This window comes from Myotis lucifugus, unplaced genomic scaffold (genome assembly GCF_000147115.1).
Source record: "Myotis lucifugus unplaced genomic scaffold, Myoluc2.0 scaffold_1, whole genome shotgun sequence".
Taxonomy (NCBI): Eukaryota; Metazoa; Chordata; class Mammalia; order Chiroptera; family Vespertilionidae; genus Myotis; species Myotis lucifugus.
In genome coordinates this window covers 13,320,731-13,338,784 of record NW_005871049.1, presented here as the reverse complement: position 1 = coordinate 13,338,784, position 18,054 = coordinate 13,320,731, and the positions used below count along the sequence as shown (strand labels likewise).

Genomic DNA, 18,054 nt, shown 5'->3' with positions numbered 1-18,054 from the left:
CCCGCCTCACGGGGGTTGGTGTTGGATCACTCAAGAATATATGTTGAAGCCGATGCTCGGCCCACGACCGCCTGGCCTGCGACCCCAACACCAAGTTCGCCGTCCCGGCCCACGGCAAGAACTGGATAGCCCTCATCCCCAAGGGCAACTGCACGGACAGGGATAAGATCCGGAACGCGTTCCTGCAGAACGCCTCCGCCGTGGTCATCTTCAACGTGGGCTCCCACACCAACGAGACCATCACCATGTCCCACGCAGGTGAGCGTCCCGGGGGCGCGGGGGAGGGGAACCCCAGGGACGGAGGCGGTGGGCCTGCGCCTGCCTCCTGGCGCCGTTCTGGGGAGTCTGCGCTTTGGCCAAGACGCGTCTCCGTTCCCTGGACCTACTAAGTTTCGCTGGGCGTCACTTTGTGGGGGTTACAAAGAACAAGGGTTCACTGAATTGGGGGACCGAGGGAGGGTGTTCAGTTTAGATAGAGTAGAGCCGCTGGGACTAGGGTCGCTGAGGTGGCCTAACTTCTCAGAGGAGGACCTGAAAGGTGCGGTTCAGGGGCAGAACCCAGGTATTGTGCCCAGCGAGGGACGCCCCGCACCTGTGTGGACCGGGTAGATCTGATAGCTGAGCTCTGCCCTCGCTGGGTGCATCAGGTATACGCCTCCCGTACGTGTCTCAGGAGGTGGGTAGGGTTACTGGCGCGAGCAGCTCGCCTCCCCTGAGAACTAGCTTCCCAAGTCAGGTTTCAGTGCTTGGGGGAGACTGGGCACCACCCCGCTCCCGCTGGCTTGCCGCACATCATACACAATGTTAACAGCCTTGTGCTCTGCCAGGCTGTCATCCGGAGAAGCTGACAGGCGGGCACGATGGTAAATAATAGCAATCCTCACCAAGCCAAGAAAGACATGGTGGCCGTAAAGTTACGTCTACTTTTTTTCAGGATTGCCTTGTCCTTTGCTTGATTGGGAGGTTAAATATGTTTGTGCCCATAAGAGGATTTCAGGACAGAAAGGCTAAGCTTTTCTTAGTGATCGCAGGGGGCCAGGGCTAGAAAGGGGTTACTGCCCTAAAACTGGCGCTTTACCCCTCACTGACACAGCAGTGCTTCCCTGGTAGGAAGAACAAGAAGTCCTCTCCAGGCTTGTCAGCATCAGCAGCTCCATTTAGCAGAATCCCTGAGTCCAGGGCGCTACTCGTTCCTATGTGCCCAGAAGTGCACCCTCCTTCCACAGAGGAGTTCCTGGGCGGAGGCTGTGACATCCATAGGGAGAAGGGAATAGAAATGACAGATGCATTTTCTGACTGGAGTCACTTAAGCAAAAACAACAACAACAAAACACCATTGTTTTCCTTAAAAAGCCAGATATTAATAAGCAGTTATACTACTGAAATGGAACACCAAGCTTTGGCTACATTGGGTGAGGGAGGGGTGCATTCTTTGGGGACAAGTTTTCATTCCAAGAGCTCATGTCACCTATTAGTGGAATATCCAATTGGTTTTTTTTTTTTATTACCAGAGAGTCATCATCACTAGCTGTTTTTAGAAGAGGAAATGGTCAACCGTCACACAAACAGGTGTGGACAGCAATGCTCCTAACACCTGGGCCAGGAAAATGCAGTGCGGTAGTTAATGAAGAGGCGGAGAGGCAGTAAACTTAGAGAAGTGACAATCGTGCAGATAGGAACACATGATGTGCTTTCTCGAGCTCACAGTTTTGTAGGGAAAAAATTGCATTCTGACCTTGAGTCATAGGAGCATTACTTAAAGTATGATATTCAAGGAGTTGGAGGACTTTGGGAGAGCACTCTAAGTCATGTAAAGTATCTTTAAGTAAACATATTTAATATCTTAACTTCAACTGGCAGGGTGGTGGGAAGGAGATTATTTATTTATTTATTTTGTCCTTTAAATGCCAAGATTGTTGGCTGACTTTGCAGGATTCTTTCAATGTTTCTTTGTGCATATGCATGAAATCTTAAAGTTGGCTTCTTGGAACACAGACTAAGAGGCATCATTTGTTCCTGTCTAAAAACTTCTGCCAGAACTGCCAACACATTGGATCAATTAATGGCTCGCCTGTTTTTAAAGAAAGCAGTAAGCTGATTTTCTACACAAACGATGCTTGATTAAGACCTCGTGGGAGTAAAAGACTTAGTAGTAGTTTGAAAGTTAAAGACTAAACAATGCAAAGGAAATTATCTTCTTTCTAATTATTCTGTTTTTGAAAAAATGTGTTAATACTGCGTCTGCTAGTAGCCATGAAACTTCCATAGTGCCGTTTGATGTATTGCCACACCAGGAGACTCCGTATTCACTTTACTCAGAAATTGCATTGATTTCTGCTGAAGTCTCATTATAAGTAGATACATGACCCAGCAGCTTGGCAAACCCTTCACTTCACTCTTAAATTCTTCTGCCTGAATCTCAAACAGAGCCAGCACTGGTCTGCTGTCAGTGTCTCCCTCTTAGCTCCCCAAGGCTTCCATTTTTCTAGTTAAATTTGAGTCCGATTTTTAAATTCATTTTGGGTGCTAATCAGATCTTCTTTTGTGAACATGGGATTCAGTATTAAAAAGTTCACAAATGCAGAGAAGCCTTACATTTGTGAACTTTTTAAGTTAGTCACAAAAGAGTTAAATTAACATCAGCCTTCGCATTTTCCAAAAAACATTCTCACCTCCTCTAGATCCTTTATTTTTGGAACTGATGGCTTTCAGGTGAGGAGAAGGTCTGAATTTAGAGTTATGCAACCCATCATGTAACACTTATGCATCATAGTGATATGACTCCCACACACCCACTATCTCGGAATTCCATGAAATGGAAATCATTTTCCCTTCACATTTCCATATAGCAGTTCTTTTACAATGTATTCCCTTTCCTGCTTAAATGATTTGGGGTTTCTGTCACTTCTGCAATTATGGTTTCTCATTCACAAAGACACAGATTCTCCTGGGATAGACTAATAGTTTTATTTTGTAACCAGGTTTTTAATCTTATTTAAAGTATGACAGCTTTATTGCCATACAATTCACATGCCATACAAGTCACTCATTTAAAGTAAACAATTTAATGGCCTTTACCATACTGACAGAGTTGTACAACCCTCACCACTAATTCAAAAAATAAACCCTATGTCCATTAGCAGTTACTTGTCATTACTAACCAATCTCCAAGTTCTAGTTAATCAGTAATCTACTTTATGCCTCTCTATATAATTTGCCTATTCTGAACATTTCATATCAATGGAGTCATGTAATATATTTTTTTTGTATAACTGTCTTCTTTCACTTAGCATAATATTTTCAAGGTCTAGCAATACTGTAGAATGTATCAGTATTACAATCCTCTTTGCCAAATAATATTCTTTTGTATGTATACACCACCTTTTGTTTATTCATCAATTAATAGACGTTTAGTTCCTTTTCACTTTTTGGTTATTAAGAATAATGTTCCTATGAACATCCATATACAAATTGTGTGTGGACATTTCTCTTGGGTACATACCGAGGAGTGAAATTTCTGAGTCACATGGCAACTGTATGGTTTAACTTTTTGAGGAACTGCCGGATCATTTTCCAAAGCAACTGCACCATTTCACACCCCCACCTGCAATGTATGAGGATTCCAGTTTCTCCACGTCCTCATCAACATGTGTTGTTATCTGTATTTTTTATTTTGATCATCCTGTGGTTGTGAAGTGGTGTCTCCATTGTGGTTTCAATTTGCAATTCCCTGATGACTGTAGTTACTTTCAACATAATCTTAATTCTTTCTCTGCTTTTTATTTTGCTCTGTTCCCCTTGTTAGTCATTTATTTGTTCTTTCAGCCCATACACTTGTTGTCCTAGGGAAGAGAGAGAGAGAGAGACATTGGTAGAGAAAAGAGATCCATCTCTTTCAATTAAGAAAAAAAAGCCCATGGACCGGGGATTTTATAGGTCCCCTATAAAAGGATGTGAGAAACGGTGTCTTCATTGCTTTATGGAGCTTCTGGCACGGTTTGCCTTGTGAAAGTGACAGGGGGGTGGAGCAAAAAACTATACATATAAGAATACAGTCTCCACCTAGTGAGAGCCCCGGGAGTGAACTTGCAGGTGCAGACAAAAGCCATGAGACCCAAATTAAGAGAAGTGTAGCCTCGAGAGCTGACCACTTGAGTTTGTGGCCTGGCCCTGCTACTTCCTCTCACTGGGCATCTTTGAGAAAGTTACTCAACCTCCTGGGGCTTCCATTTCCTCACCTGGTAAATGGGAGATAATACTATCTACCTCAGTTCGTTGTTTTGTGAAATAAATGAGTTAGCGCAATGCTTACATCTGTAGCTGGGACGTAGCCATCAATAAATATTATCCCTCATGAGCACCGTACACAGTGACACCCGGGAGCCACAAACTGGAGCATCCAACCCCAGGGCTCAGGGGGCCCTGGCAGCCTCAGGAAAGAGCTCTTTATTTACCCTTTCAGGCATTAGAGGCCAGAGCAGTTACGCCAGTTTTTGTGGTTCATGTGATTTGAGACAAATGTTCCAGCTCTTTCGGATGGTTGGTGAGCTTTTTAGGATTCTCCTGTTGCATTTGTGCTTTCTCTTGGCTTACACTGAAATCTCATCATTGGCAGGACCTATATGATAAACATGGTGGATCTGCAGGTGTGTGGATGCAGTTTCTGACTGAGTTGTGATGTGAAAGAAATGGTGTGTTTCCTCCTCCCCCCCTTTTAGAGTGTGTTTGCCACCTTTTTGTCTATTGTTCATACATAGTTAAAGGGAAAGGAGGAAACTAAACATCTGGCCTTCTAGGTCAGGAAGAACTGTTGAGAGACTAGGTCCCTAGTTGTAACTTAGGGATGGAGGGAGGAGATGGCTGCAGTAACTGTCTAGACCAGTGGTTCTCAACCTTCCTAATGCCACAACCCTTTAATACAGTTCCTCATGTTGTGGTGACCCCCAACCATAAAATTATTTTCGTTGCTACTTCATAACTGTAATGTTGCTACTGTTATGAATCGTAATGTAAATATCTGATATGCAGGATGTATTTTCATTGTTACAAATTGAACATAATTAAAGCATAGTGATTAATCACAAAAACAATATGTAATTATATATGTGTTTTCCGATGGTCTTAGGCGACCCCTGTGAAAGGGTCGTTCGATCCCCAAAGGGGTCGCGACCCACAGGTTGAGAACCGCTGGTCTAGACAATAAGCCCAGCCCTTGGCGAGGAAGCACCCAGGATGAAGTGTATCCCATGTATTCTAGGACTTTCTCCAAGGTTCGGGGAGAAAACGTGGGATATTTACTGTGGCTCTTTCCTGCGTAGGCGGGTGCTAAGAGGTTAATTCCCTGGTTCATGCTACATTTATGGCCATTACTTTAAATGCTAAAGTCCGCCTTTGCCTTAACTTCTACAAAGGAACTAGCTGCTATAATTAATTTTTTTCCCCAGGACTCATTTTTCTAGAATATTTTCAGGGTTTTATAAATGTGTGGGTTTTTTTACATTTTCGTTTAAGTAATATGTTTGCATTAACTCTGTTTTTTAGCCCTCTCTTTGGGTAAGAATACTATTGTTCATGTAGTACTTACTTTGCGTCGGGCATGTATTATGCACTTGATGAATGTTTGTTCATTCAATCCTCACAACTCTGCTGAGATAGGCACTGTCATTATCCCTGTTTCACAGACAAGGAAACTGAGGCCTAGCCAGGGGAGGTAGTAGGTGGCAGAGCTGGATGTGCAAACCCCAGCAGTCTGGGCTTGTAACTACTGCCCCATATGCCCTCTCAACTTGAACGGATGCTCTAAAAATTAGACAAGGCCAGTGGTGACTTAATCATGGATATGGGGGATGATCTGAAGCCAATTCCTTTTTCAGAATTCTTGCGTGAGTCTACAGGCCAAATGCACCACCTTGCAGACTGCAGGTCTATGCTGGGAGAAGTGGGACCTTCCCTCTGATTAACCATTTGGCTCTGGATCAGCCACTTTTTCTCTCCCGGATCTCAGTTTTCTCACTTCAAAAATGAGAGGTTGGTTATTTGTTTTCTAAGCGCTGTTTGAACTCCTTATATATTCCAAAATTAGGATATTTTTCACTAAAATTCAAATTTCTGGTGTCGCATCAGAAAATCCGACGGCAGGGACTTATATGCCTGCGTGGCCGCAGGCAGCCCGAGCAGAGCTCTGGCCGGCCCTGTAGATGGTCAGCGTGCCCGTTAGTTGGCCCAGGTCCCCATCACTTCCTATGGTCTGGCTCTTGGCCTGCGCTGCTCATTGATCCCCTTGCCTCAACCCCAAGGCCATTTGCGGCTTCAGCTTTATGGAGTCGAACAAGGGTTAGTGAGGAAAGTTTGCAGAAAGCAGGGAGAAGTTCATAAGACTCGAGAACCGTTTAGAAATTGAAGAGGTTTCCCGGGGAGGGGAAGCTTTCTCTTGCATTCTGGTGGAAATCAGATGTGAATGGTGCATGCTTGCTTGATGCAGGATTCGTGCGACAGGCTCTGATGGGTGATTCTGAAGGGCCTTTCCAAGCCTGAAGAGCCTCCGGGTCCACTTCATTTTTCTCTTAAGATGCATACAGAAAGCTACCATTTATGTTTGGTCTTAATCCCCCAGGCCACCACACTCTCTCCCACCTCTCTTTGTTTTTGTGTGTTTGGCGCTAAGCGGTACCTCTTCACCTGTCTGTCTGCTGGCAGCCAGATAGCCAACAGCCAAGAACTCCAGACTCTGTTATTAAAAGCCATACTTCAGTGTCAGTGTGCAATAACATTATTGGCGGTGTAACTTAATATGGCCTGGGCATTTCAAGGAACTGTGTGCCTTGTTTACTCCTTGCAGGTCATAGAAATACATGTCTGGGGGATTTGAAAGGCATCCTGTCTCCTACCTTCTAGTCTTTAGTACGGATTCCATCCTCGTCTCTCTTGATGCCTCTATTCTTAAGACTCCCCTAAGGTTTCAAAAAGGAAGGAATTTCAGGACCATGAAAACTGGGAAGGTACCTGGGACTTAGTTTTTCAGGAGGAATGAGTATGCCTCTGGTGCCAGGTTACTTTGTTTAGAAACCAGTCTCAACTTTGTACAAGAAGGAGCCTAACCATTATTGTTTCACTTCTGGACATGAAACTCAGTATAGAAAGAATTTGCTATTTTGCTAGTCCCTGAAAGTCTTCAGTGTATCCCCACAAAGAGATACTTGATCTTGCATGTACTCTAAGGAGGATCTTAGCTGAATACTGACTGAAGTGGTGCTGGAATTCTGTGTATATGATCATGTAAATTCAGAGAGGCTAAATTTGAATTAAAGTGAACCTCAAATCCTATTCAGGTTATCGCCGCTCTTAGAGTTTTTATTGGTAATATAAAACCCAGAGAAATTCTGGTGGTTCTAGTAGATGAAAAAGTTGTAGGTATAATTTTTTATTTTAAAATTTCAGTGATTAATCACTTGGCAGTTTAACATATCATAGACTAAGTGTACTTTATAGATTGAAGTCAAAATATTAATGTTAGAATTAGATCTAGGTCTTTTTTTCTCTATAAGAAGCAAAATAAATATTTTTACTCTTTCAAAAGCATTGGTTATAAAATTATTCCTATAAGGTTTGTCTTTTAAATATCTTGCATATTCTATAATATTGTGATAGTTAGAAAATCTTTTTCAGTGGAAAGAAGCATAATTTATCAAAAAATTGAAGCTTATGTTTTGGATTGTCTGAACATTTCATAATAGAGATTTTTAAAAAAGAATTAGATGTATTTTGGGATGCAATATATGGCTTATCCGTGTCCTTTCCAGGCAAAGATATACAATGAGTAGATAAATTAGGTAAAATCCAGGAAATGTTTTGTTTCTTAACCAGTCAGCCTGATATCTCTCCATCGTCGATGGTGTTCTACACATACAGTCCACTCGAGCACTATTGAAAAGGCAGAGAGTTGAGGTTTTTCAGCGGTGTTGACAGTATGCATACAGTGCCCTTTTCCCCCTTAAATATGTCTTTTCTGTGGTCATCATTGTCTACAGAAGATATTGTCTGGCCATTCTGTAGCCACAAACTGACTACACCCTCATCAGGAATGTAATTCAAATGATCCAAAGAATAGTGGGAGAGAAAAGATGTTTCCCCCTCTATTTATCTAGGAGATGCTTGGAATGTTCTTCCTCCCAGATACCCACAGGACTGGCTGCCTCTGCCTCGCTTAGGTCCCTTCTCTATCTGACCTCATCACTCAGGCACTCCCTGGCTACTCTATTGACAACAGCAGCGTCCCTCCCCCACATCCCATCCCCAGGGCACCCTACCCCTCTCCCTGCTTCATATAACGCGTTTATCCCATCAGAGTGTAAGCTCCACAAGCAGCAAAGCTTTTAGACATTATTTTATTGTTGTTCATGGTAAAGTTCCCAAAGCCTAGACAAGTCCCTGGTGCATGGAATGTGCTCCGTAAGTATTTATTGTTACGATCTGTTAAATAATCTGGAGGTTGGAAAGATGGACTCTGTTAATGTTAGTCTCTAATTTCATGAAAAAAATATTCTATGACATAAAAAAAATTTTTTTTTCTTAGCTTTTGACAGGGAAATTCTAATTTGAGTCTCCCATTAAAATGTTTAGTCCTCTTGTAGAATGTGGCATGAAGTGGGGGCCTGGTCCATGTTCATGGTCTAAGACAGTGGTTCTCAACCTTCTGGCCCTTTAAATACAGTTCCTCATGTTGTGACCCAGCCATAAAATTATTTTCGTTGCTACTTCATAACTGTAATGTTGCTACTGTTATGAATCGTAATGTAAATATCTGATATGCAGGATGGTCTTAGGCGACCCCTGTGAAAGGGTCGTTCGACCGCCAAAGGAGTCGCGACCCACAGGTTGAGAACCACTGGTCTAAGAGGAAAAAAGCTGTATTAAATAACAAGCAGAAGGATTCAGGGTGTCAAAAGTTATAAATAAATACGATTCTGTGCATGTGTTTAGGGTCCTGCTGCTTAGATAGCTGGATAGATAAATCTATATACAGATGTATTTATATATGTATGCCTTTTTAAATGAAAGACATATACCTCAGAAAATATAGAAACACTTAAAAAGAGGACGATAATAACCATCAATAACTATCCTATATTATTTTTCATTTTGTGGCTACATATTTACTTTTACCAAATTGGGAATGTTACATATATGTTTAGTAGCTTTTTAAAATGTAAGGCTATATGTTGACACTTTCTTGATGCTTTGATGCTTGACATTTCTATGATGTTTCCACTTTTCCTCTACATAGACACTGCTGCTGCACCTCCATCCTTATGTACCTAAAAATGGGTGCATCTTAAGTCAAGTTCCCGAATAGGGCCCCAGTTAGTCAAAGGCTCCTCGAGCGTGGCTGCAGAGCAGGTTTTAGCACAGCCCATTTAGTGAGGTCTTAACTCTGTGCTCACTCACTAGTGTGGCGCTCCTCGGGAGGAGAAAGGGCAGCTGGCAGTTTGGGGTACTGCCGGCGGTGCTGCTGCAGCCGTAGCACAGCTTTTCTGCATCACTTTGCTCCAAGGTAAACGAGTTTGCAGCTGAGGCAGAACTTGGAGAATCAGAAGAAATGAAGCCTGAGTGATAGAAGCATCAGAATTGCAACCAGTGAAACCCCCGCCTTTCCCTTGCACCGAGTCGTCTGTGGTTTATGTCTCAGGGATGTTAATGCAAATTGAACAGGGAGTTAGGAAACTTGGGTCTTGGTTGTGGTTCTACCACAAATTGGCCTTACCGTTGGCAAGTCACTTCCCCCCCTGGATCTTGGTTTAGATCTGTGACTTCCACCCTTGCTTCACGTTAGAACCAGGGAGCTTAAAACTTACAGATGCCCAGAGATTCTGATGGAATTGGTCTAGTGTTGGGAGGGGACACTTCAGATGATCCTAATGTTCAGCCAGAGTTGATAGCCACCACACTGAATGAATCTAAAGTCTTCCTCAGCCTCTTAGATTCCATGATTCTTTAAGTATTTAAAGAAATACTTCAAACTATTCCTTTATATCAAAATCCTACATGAAAAAATTTTAATATCTTAACTCTAGTGGTTAAAACTATGGTGGTATGTTCAGTTAACTATTACCTTAAGACATGAATTAGTGATTCGCTAATAACCAGGTTTAGAGACCAGCAAGAAGGCAAATGGCAAATGCAGTAAGTACAGGGAAGCATACACTTGTGTAAAACAGTCAAAAAGAGTACAGCAATGTGTCAGAAATGATTATCACCAATTCCCTTCCTTCTAATATTTATCCCATCCAACAAAGATAGATGTTTGAAGTCGTTTGGTTGGTGAGAGTGAGATGCCACCCATTCTGGGATGTGAGCAGAGTGAGGCAAGGGGCTGCCCAGAACTGGGGGTTTTTGCTGGGCAGAGAGGACCAGGGAGTCTCAAGAAGCAAGTGATTCACCTAAGCCTTTGAGTCTCCACCTGTGAAATGAGCCTCACATGTTATCCATCAGAGCTGTTGTGGACACTTGCACTAAATAATGCAGCAAAGGGGAAACTTTGAGCAGTTAATAAATGATTAGCCATTTAAATTAAGTTCAATGAAATTTTATTGCTATGTTCATTATCTTGATTATAGGCTCTGGACATAAGAGGTAGACATACCCTGGTATTTTTACCAAGTAGGAAGTACCCTATTCCACTTACCTGGGTTGTCATCAACCCAGTTTGGGAGACAGTATAGGGTGATGGTGAAAAAGATGATTCTAGTACACAACTGATCTGGGTCTGAACCCGGAGAGTCACCTCCCTGGGCTGTCAAAAGAAACATATTTGCTCCCAGCCAGCATGGCTCAGTGGTTGAGCATCGAACTATGAACCAGGAGGTCATGGTTTGATTTCAGGTCAGGGCATGTGCCCGGATTTTGGGCTCAATCCCTGTGTGCAGGAGGCAGCCGATCAATCATTCTCTCCCATCAATGATGTTCTCTCTCTCTCTCTCTCTCTCTCTCTCTCTCTTTCTCTCTCTCTCTCTTTCTCTCTCTCCCTTCCTCTCTGAAATCAATGAAAATACATTTTAAAAAAGAAATATATTTGCAATTGTACTACATCTTAACACCTATATTGTCACCAGCTAAGTCCCAGCTACCCTGACCTCTGCCTGGACTGCTGGGCTCCTCTAGTGAGTAGGGTGATGCATTTCATGCATTTGCCTGGAACCAAGAGGTGGTTTTCAGAAAGGATGTCTTAGCTTATGCTTTCCCTCAGTCCTCTCCCAGGGGAAGAGAAGGTAACTGAGAAACAGCTCAGTGGCTCTTTAGAATGGCGAGTGACCCCTCACATGGTGGCTGCTGACAGGCTCCCCAGCTGTCATCTACTCATGCCACTTGAAGTTCTTCCGCAGGGATGCTCAGGCCCTGGTCCCAGGGGAACTGGTGTCCAGTTGCTGGGCAGCCCGAAGCTCATGAACACCAAGGCACAGTCCGACTTTGTCCATCCCTGAGTTGCTAGACAACAAGGCCCTGGGAGATGGAGAGGGTTATGTCACACCCATTTGCATTTGAACTCCGCTGCCCCGGTGACCTTGGAAATTGAACACAAAAAGTTTTCGATGACCCTGGGTTCCTGGTCTGTCCTTACTCCCAGATAACCTCCTTCCTGGTGGAACATGAGCGCAGTTTTTGTCCTCCAGTAAGTACCCGGGGATTGCCGAAATATCCGAGTAGCCTTTTAGCCTCTGAACCAGTCGCTTTCTGGTGGGTTTCAAAGCACCCTGCCCTGGTAATAAGCAGCTGAGGGGTCATCAAAGACCTGAGGAGGAACTTGCAGAATGTTCTCACTGCTCTGCGGTGCCTTTTAATCCTGGTCCTTGGTCTCTCAAGTTCTGGCAAGTTTGGTAGCCTTGAACTCCATTGTTTCCCCTTCCCAACCCAGTAAGACTGCAACAGAAAGGCTGTTGCTTTCTGTTTGGTCACTATGGGTTGAGACCTAAATTGGCAAATTACCTGAGGCAAAAAAAAGCAGCAAATGTAGGGCTCACTTAAGTGTATTTTTCTCCTTTCTAGGATGTTGGCCTCTCATGCCCTATTGCATTGATTACTGTCATGATCTTTAAATAGGTATTTGTTTGATTTTTTTTCTTAACCCACCTTTTATTGTTGTTGTTAATGGGAGGGCTATTTTGTTACACTCTGCTCCAGCAAAGGTAGAAGAAGAAATCGCCCTGTTTTTTTCTGCCCATGCAATTCTGTTCCTAGGTTCACCCTATTATTGATGTTGCACCAGTTCATGATCTAAGAACCCCTGTGTCGCTGACAATGGACATGGTATTTGTTGAACTAGAAAAAAAATGAAGAAAACAAAAGCAGGATAATAGCAACTAGGTTATGTAAGAATGAAGGCAGTTGGAAGAACTATGGAGAAGTATGAGCTACCCCAATAGTTGTAACCAAATGTCCTCTCCGGGTCTGAAGCAGGCGCAAGTCAAGAGCACCACAGAGATGTGAGCTATTTTGGAGAGCATTTCACACCATTCCTCCCTGAGTGATATGCTAGAGAGGGAAGTACAACAACGTCACTGAGCGAGGAGTGCTTCCGAGATTATCGGAGGGGACAGAGAACTGGAACAAGTTAATACCGGGTGAACCACGCTGGCTGTGACAGAAAATGTAACTGGTGTGCTGGGATGTGTCAGAGGACACCCAGGAGATCTGAATGAAAGAATTAGCTGGCCACTGTCTACCTTGTCTCACCCCAGGTTAATGGCATTTTAATGATTCATCAGAAGAAAAATGTGTGTGACTGTGTGTGTGTGTGTGACATTTGAATGGATGTTAAAATGGTTTGATCTTTTCTAGTTTTCTTGGCAATCCCACTCATCTGGAAAGGATGGCAATACACTATACAGATAAAATCCCCCTTTCCTGGAGTCCAAGTGGCACGGGGTTATTGTCAGATGATGTAGCAGACGTCATGCTCACCGGCATCTGTCCTCATCACGGGAGCACCATTATGTTCAAAAGGAAACTAACATTTGCCCAGAATTCACCAGGGGTCAGGCATTCTGCTAGCCCGTCGCATCACTATGTGGATAGGCGACATTGTTTGGTAGTTAGAGCCAGGCTAGACCCAGGCCCAGCAGACAAAGATCCTAGCTCTGTCTCGTTATAATAAGTTAACCAACCTCCCTGCTTCAGTTTCCTTGTATGTAAAAAGGCAATAATAACAATAATAGGACCTATTTCAGGGGGTTCTTGTGAGAATTAAATGGATTAATATGCATAAAGCACTTATCTACATAGTAAGCACTAAAAAAGCATTTGCTAATAAGAAAGCAGAGTAACAGATGGTACTAGGATTCATGTCTATTTTAATAAAAAGCCTATGCTTTTTTCCCTATAATCTAGTGCTTCTACATGCTAACTAATATCATTACGCTGTAAAGATCACATTAAATTGATGTCACCTTTGATTTCTAAGAACAGTGAATGCTAAGATAGAGAAAATATCTCTTTTTATTGCATTTATATTTTTTTCCCATTTTGGCATTGGCTGTAGCATATTTTAAACTTTGATATATTTTAGTCTGAAAGACTAAACATTAAAATATTATATTCTTGGGTCATACTTAATATATTTGTCTCTCTTTGACATAGTACTTTTCTCTGCTTGATTTCATTTATTCTGGTGGGGTTTTTTTTAATCCTCACCTGAGGATATTGTTTCCCACTGATTTTTTTTTTAGAGAGAGTGGAAGTGGTGGAGTGGGGGAGAGAGATACATCAATGTGAGAGAGATACATTGATTGGTTGCCTCCTGCATGCACCTAGGGCTGGGGATCAACCTGCAACCCAGGTACATGCCCTTGACCGGGAATCGAACCCGAGACCCTTGGGTGCATGGACCGATGCTCTAACCATGGAATCATACCAGCCAGGGAGATTTTATTTATTCTTATAATATAGCATTTCCAAGGTGAAAAAGATTCTAGTATCCCAGCCTACAGATGAAGGAGTTGAAGCTCACAGAGGTTAGGTTCTAGCCAAAGTAGGACTCAAATTCATATCTTTTCACTCTTAAGTCCAGTGTTTGTCACTGTGTTCACAAACTTCCTTGGCAGTTGTGAGTTGAGCACTTACCATACACAGGTGTATTAAACCCCAGCTATACAAAGACGAGATACCACCTTTTTCAATACAGGTTACCATCTAGCAGACGAGAAGGGTACAGTGGATGTGTGATATTATTAGTGTGAACAGAGTGCTATAGGGACATCCAAAAATAGCCTCGAGATTTGAGGGAGGCTATGCAGAGGAGGTAACATTTTAAAATAAGTAGAGTTGTGTGAAAGGCAGAAGATGAGAGCACTTTATGTAGAGGAAACCATTTATTTGATTGTTGAGGGAAGGTGAGCAGCCCAAAGTACAAGCCAAGGGATCATATGGTGAGGTGAGACTAAAACACAGTTTGAGACGGGAAGGGTGCTGAGGAAGTTGGACATTTCCTATAAGTGATAGGAAATCATGGAAGGTTTTTTGGCAAACATTGTCAGAATTCTGTTTTAGAAAATAATTGTGCTAGCGTACTGAAGTGTGTGTATAAGAGACATTGGTTTTATTTTTTATTTTTTCAGAGGGAAGAAAGACTTTATTTTAGTAGATAAAGAAGCCATTAAACACTGGAATTGTCTTTGGCTCTTGGTCAGAGAAGGCTTCATGAAAATAGCAAATCTTAAGAAGGAAATTAAGGCAGAGAGTTTTGCTGAGAGGACAAAACCACAAAAACAATATTCAGATACTTATCTGCAGAGCGTAGCTGTTGGACTGGGATTTGGTAAAATCCCACTTCAAGGTTTTTTGTTTTTGTTTTTAATTGATTAAGGTATGACATATGTGTCCTTATTCCCCCATTGACCCACCCCCACCCCCTCCACTCATGCCCTTGCCCCCCCTCGTATCTGTGTCCATTGGTTAGGCTTATATATATGCATACAAGTCCTTTGGTTGATCTCTCCCCCTTACCCCCACCCTCCCCTACCTTCCCTCTGAGGTTTGTTTGACGGTCTGATGGATGCTTCTCTGTCTCTGGATCTGTTTTTGTTCATCAGTTTATGTTGTTCATTATATTCCACAAATGAGTGATATCATGTGATATACTTTTCAAAAGAGAACATAAGGAAGGCCAAGAGACATATGAAAACATGCTCAAAGTCACTAATCATCCGAGAGATGCAAATCAAAATGACAATGCGGTACCATGTAACACCTGTCAGAATGACTATCATCAACAAATCAATAAATGGCAAGTGCTGGAGAGGAGGCGGAGAAAAGGGAACCCTCGTGCACTGCTGGTGGGAATGCAGACTGGTGCAGCCACTGTGGAGAACAGTATGGAGTTTCCTCAAAAAACTAAAAATGGAACTTCCATTTGACCCAGTGATCCCACTTCTAGGAATATATCCCAAGAAAACAGAAACACCAATCAGAAAGGATATATGCACCCCTATGTTCATACCAACACAATTTACCATAGTTAAGATTTGGAAACAGCCTAAGTGCCCATCAGCAGATGAGTGGATTAAAAAACAGTGGTACAGCCCTGGCTGGTTTGGCTCAGTGGATGGAGCATCAGCCTGCAGACTGGAGGGTCCCAGGTTCGATTCCAGTCAAGGGCACATGCCTGGGTTGCGGGCCTGACCCCCAGTAGGAGGAGTGCATGAAGCAGCCAATCAATGATTCTCTCTCATCATGGATGTTTCTATCTCTCTCTCCCTCTCTCTCTTTCTCTCTGAAATCAATAAAAATAAATTAATTTTAAAAAACACACAGTGGTACATCTACACAATGGAATACTATACTGCTGTAAAAAAGAAGGAATTCTTACCATTTGCAACAGCATGGATGGAACTGGAGAGCATTATGCTAAGCAAAATAAGCCAGTCAGAGAAAGAGACATTGGTTTTAGCAAATGTTAATTATGAGGCTGATAACAATAGTCTAGAGCAGCAGTTCTCAACCTGTGAGTCTCGACCCCTTTGGCGGTCGAACGACCCTCTCACAGGGGTCGCTTAAGACCATCCTGCATATCAGATATTTACATTACGATTCATAACAGTAGCAACATTACAGTTATGAAGTAGCAACGAAAATAATTTATGGTTGGGTCACAACATGAGGAACTGTATTTAAAGGGCCAGAAGGTTGAGTACCACTGGTCTAGAGAGTTCAGAAATAATTCCTAGAAACTGGTGTGTGAATATAAGGGCGGAGTAAAAGTGATATATTTGTAATGGGTGAATGATTTATGATATTATAAAAATTGAATAGAAGAGGCTTGGAAGGAAAATGTGGATTCAGTGTTGGGCGTGTTGCATTTGAGATTGCTGAGGCTGGACACAGATGTTGGCACCACTAATATAGGACAGATAGTTGAAACTGTGAGACTGGATGGGAGCAACACTGGAAGAGGTGTAGGTAAGGATAGACACCTGGGGTGGGTTAGGCTAGAGAGAACCATTATGGGGATTGGGAATAGAAAGCAACTTTTTGGTTAGAGGAAAGCCAAAACAACTAACATTTTGGAAACCTAGGAATAAAAGAATTTCAGTGAGTAGGTACATAACAATGCCAGATGCTGCTAAGAGATCAAGAGGCTGATGGTATTGGATTTGATGTGCAATGATGCACTTGAACCAAATGATATCAAAAGTCCCATTCAATTAACATACTGGCTCTTTGAGCTTCCTCTAGATTCTCCCAAGAGCAAATAATAATATTAGAACAATTTCTGGAGAAATTCTTTAATTTATGAAACCATTACTAGAGGCCTATTCTTGTTTATCTATGGGCATGAATTTGATACTATCATTGCTAATCCTGGCATTTAAATCTCCAGAAACAAATTTGTTAATGGTTGGGTTGTATAGAATTCAGAAAACTAGGCATACATGGTAGGGATTATAAAAATGAGTGCATGTCTGGCCAATGTGGTTCAGTGGTTGAGTGTCAACCCATGCACCCAGAGGTTCCTGGTTTGATTCCTGGTCAGGGCACATGCCCAGATTGCAGGCTTGATCCCCAGCAGGGGGCGTGCAGGAGGCAGCTGATTGATATTGATGTTTCTCTCTCCTTGATGTTTCTCTTTGTCTCCCTCTCCTGTCCTCTCTCTCTAAAATCAATAAAAACATTTTTAAAAAATGAGGGCAAAGCATAGTCAACATATTAATATTTGGATGCCAAGTCATAGTTGGGATAACGAATGTCTGGGGACTGTAGTTGATGTATAAAGGTACGGGTGTGTGTGTGTGTGTGTGTGTGTGTGTGTGTGTGTGTGTGTGGAGAGAGAGAGAGAGAGAGAGAGAGAGAGAGAGAGAGATATCACCGTGATGGTGCTGTATATGAATGATCATTGTAAATGCTGGCATTTCAGCAACCATTACCTTTTATTTGCAAAAGAGGCTAACAATTTGCGCTCCTCTTATTTCTGCACCCAATTTGGATTTGGGACATTGAATGGAATCATCAAGCTGTTGTTGTTGCTGTTATACACAGTATCATTTGTTGAATGAAGGCTTCCGAGAGAGGAAAGCAGTGTTTTGCACAAGCTTGAATATGTACGGTTAGTATATAAAGAGATCTAAGGGCAACATCTAGTCATTGGAACCTCGCAATCTTTCATAATTAACTCTTTTCCCCCTTAAAGAATATAAACATGTCATAGCTCTTCAGCTGCCAAGTTGCTACTCAGCTCCAACTGCCATTAGCTCTATTGGAGGTGATTCAAAACAGAAGACAGGCTTCTGCGATGATGTTGTAGCAGTTGGGATGACGGCTCTTGTGGTTGTGCTTGGAGCCCTTGTAATAAGGATGCACAGATACTTTCGTGATCCTTATGAGTGACCTCTGTTCTGAGTCGCAGGAGCCACTGTTCTCTCGGTGCTGTGAGCAGCAGCCACCTAACATTCTCCACCAGGTTCGGGGGTGAGCCAGTTAGGAGATGTGCACAAACCAAGAGAACTTGGCCTTCATTCTTTTCTTCTTGTGCCCCCAAACCTCATCACCTCCTGCTTCTTTTTACAACCC

At 42.6% G+C, this 18,054-nt stretch overlaps 1 protein-coding gene across 1 annotated transcript in view; it reads left to right on the top strand.

The window, feature by feature from the left end:
- The window catches only part of RNF150 (ring finger protein 150), a 171,535-nt gene that overhangs the window by 11,435 nt on the left and 142,046 nt on the right, over positions 1 to 18,054 (top strand). The window contains exon 2 of the mRNA XM_023752835.1: positions 50 to 258. Coding sequence (XP_023608603.1) covers positions 50 to 258 — 209 coding nt within the window. The remainder of the gene's footprint in view (positions 1 to 49; positions 259 to 18,054) is intronic.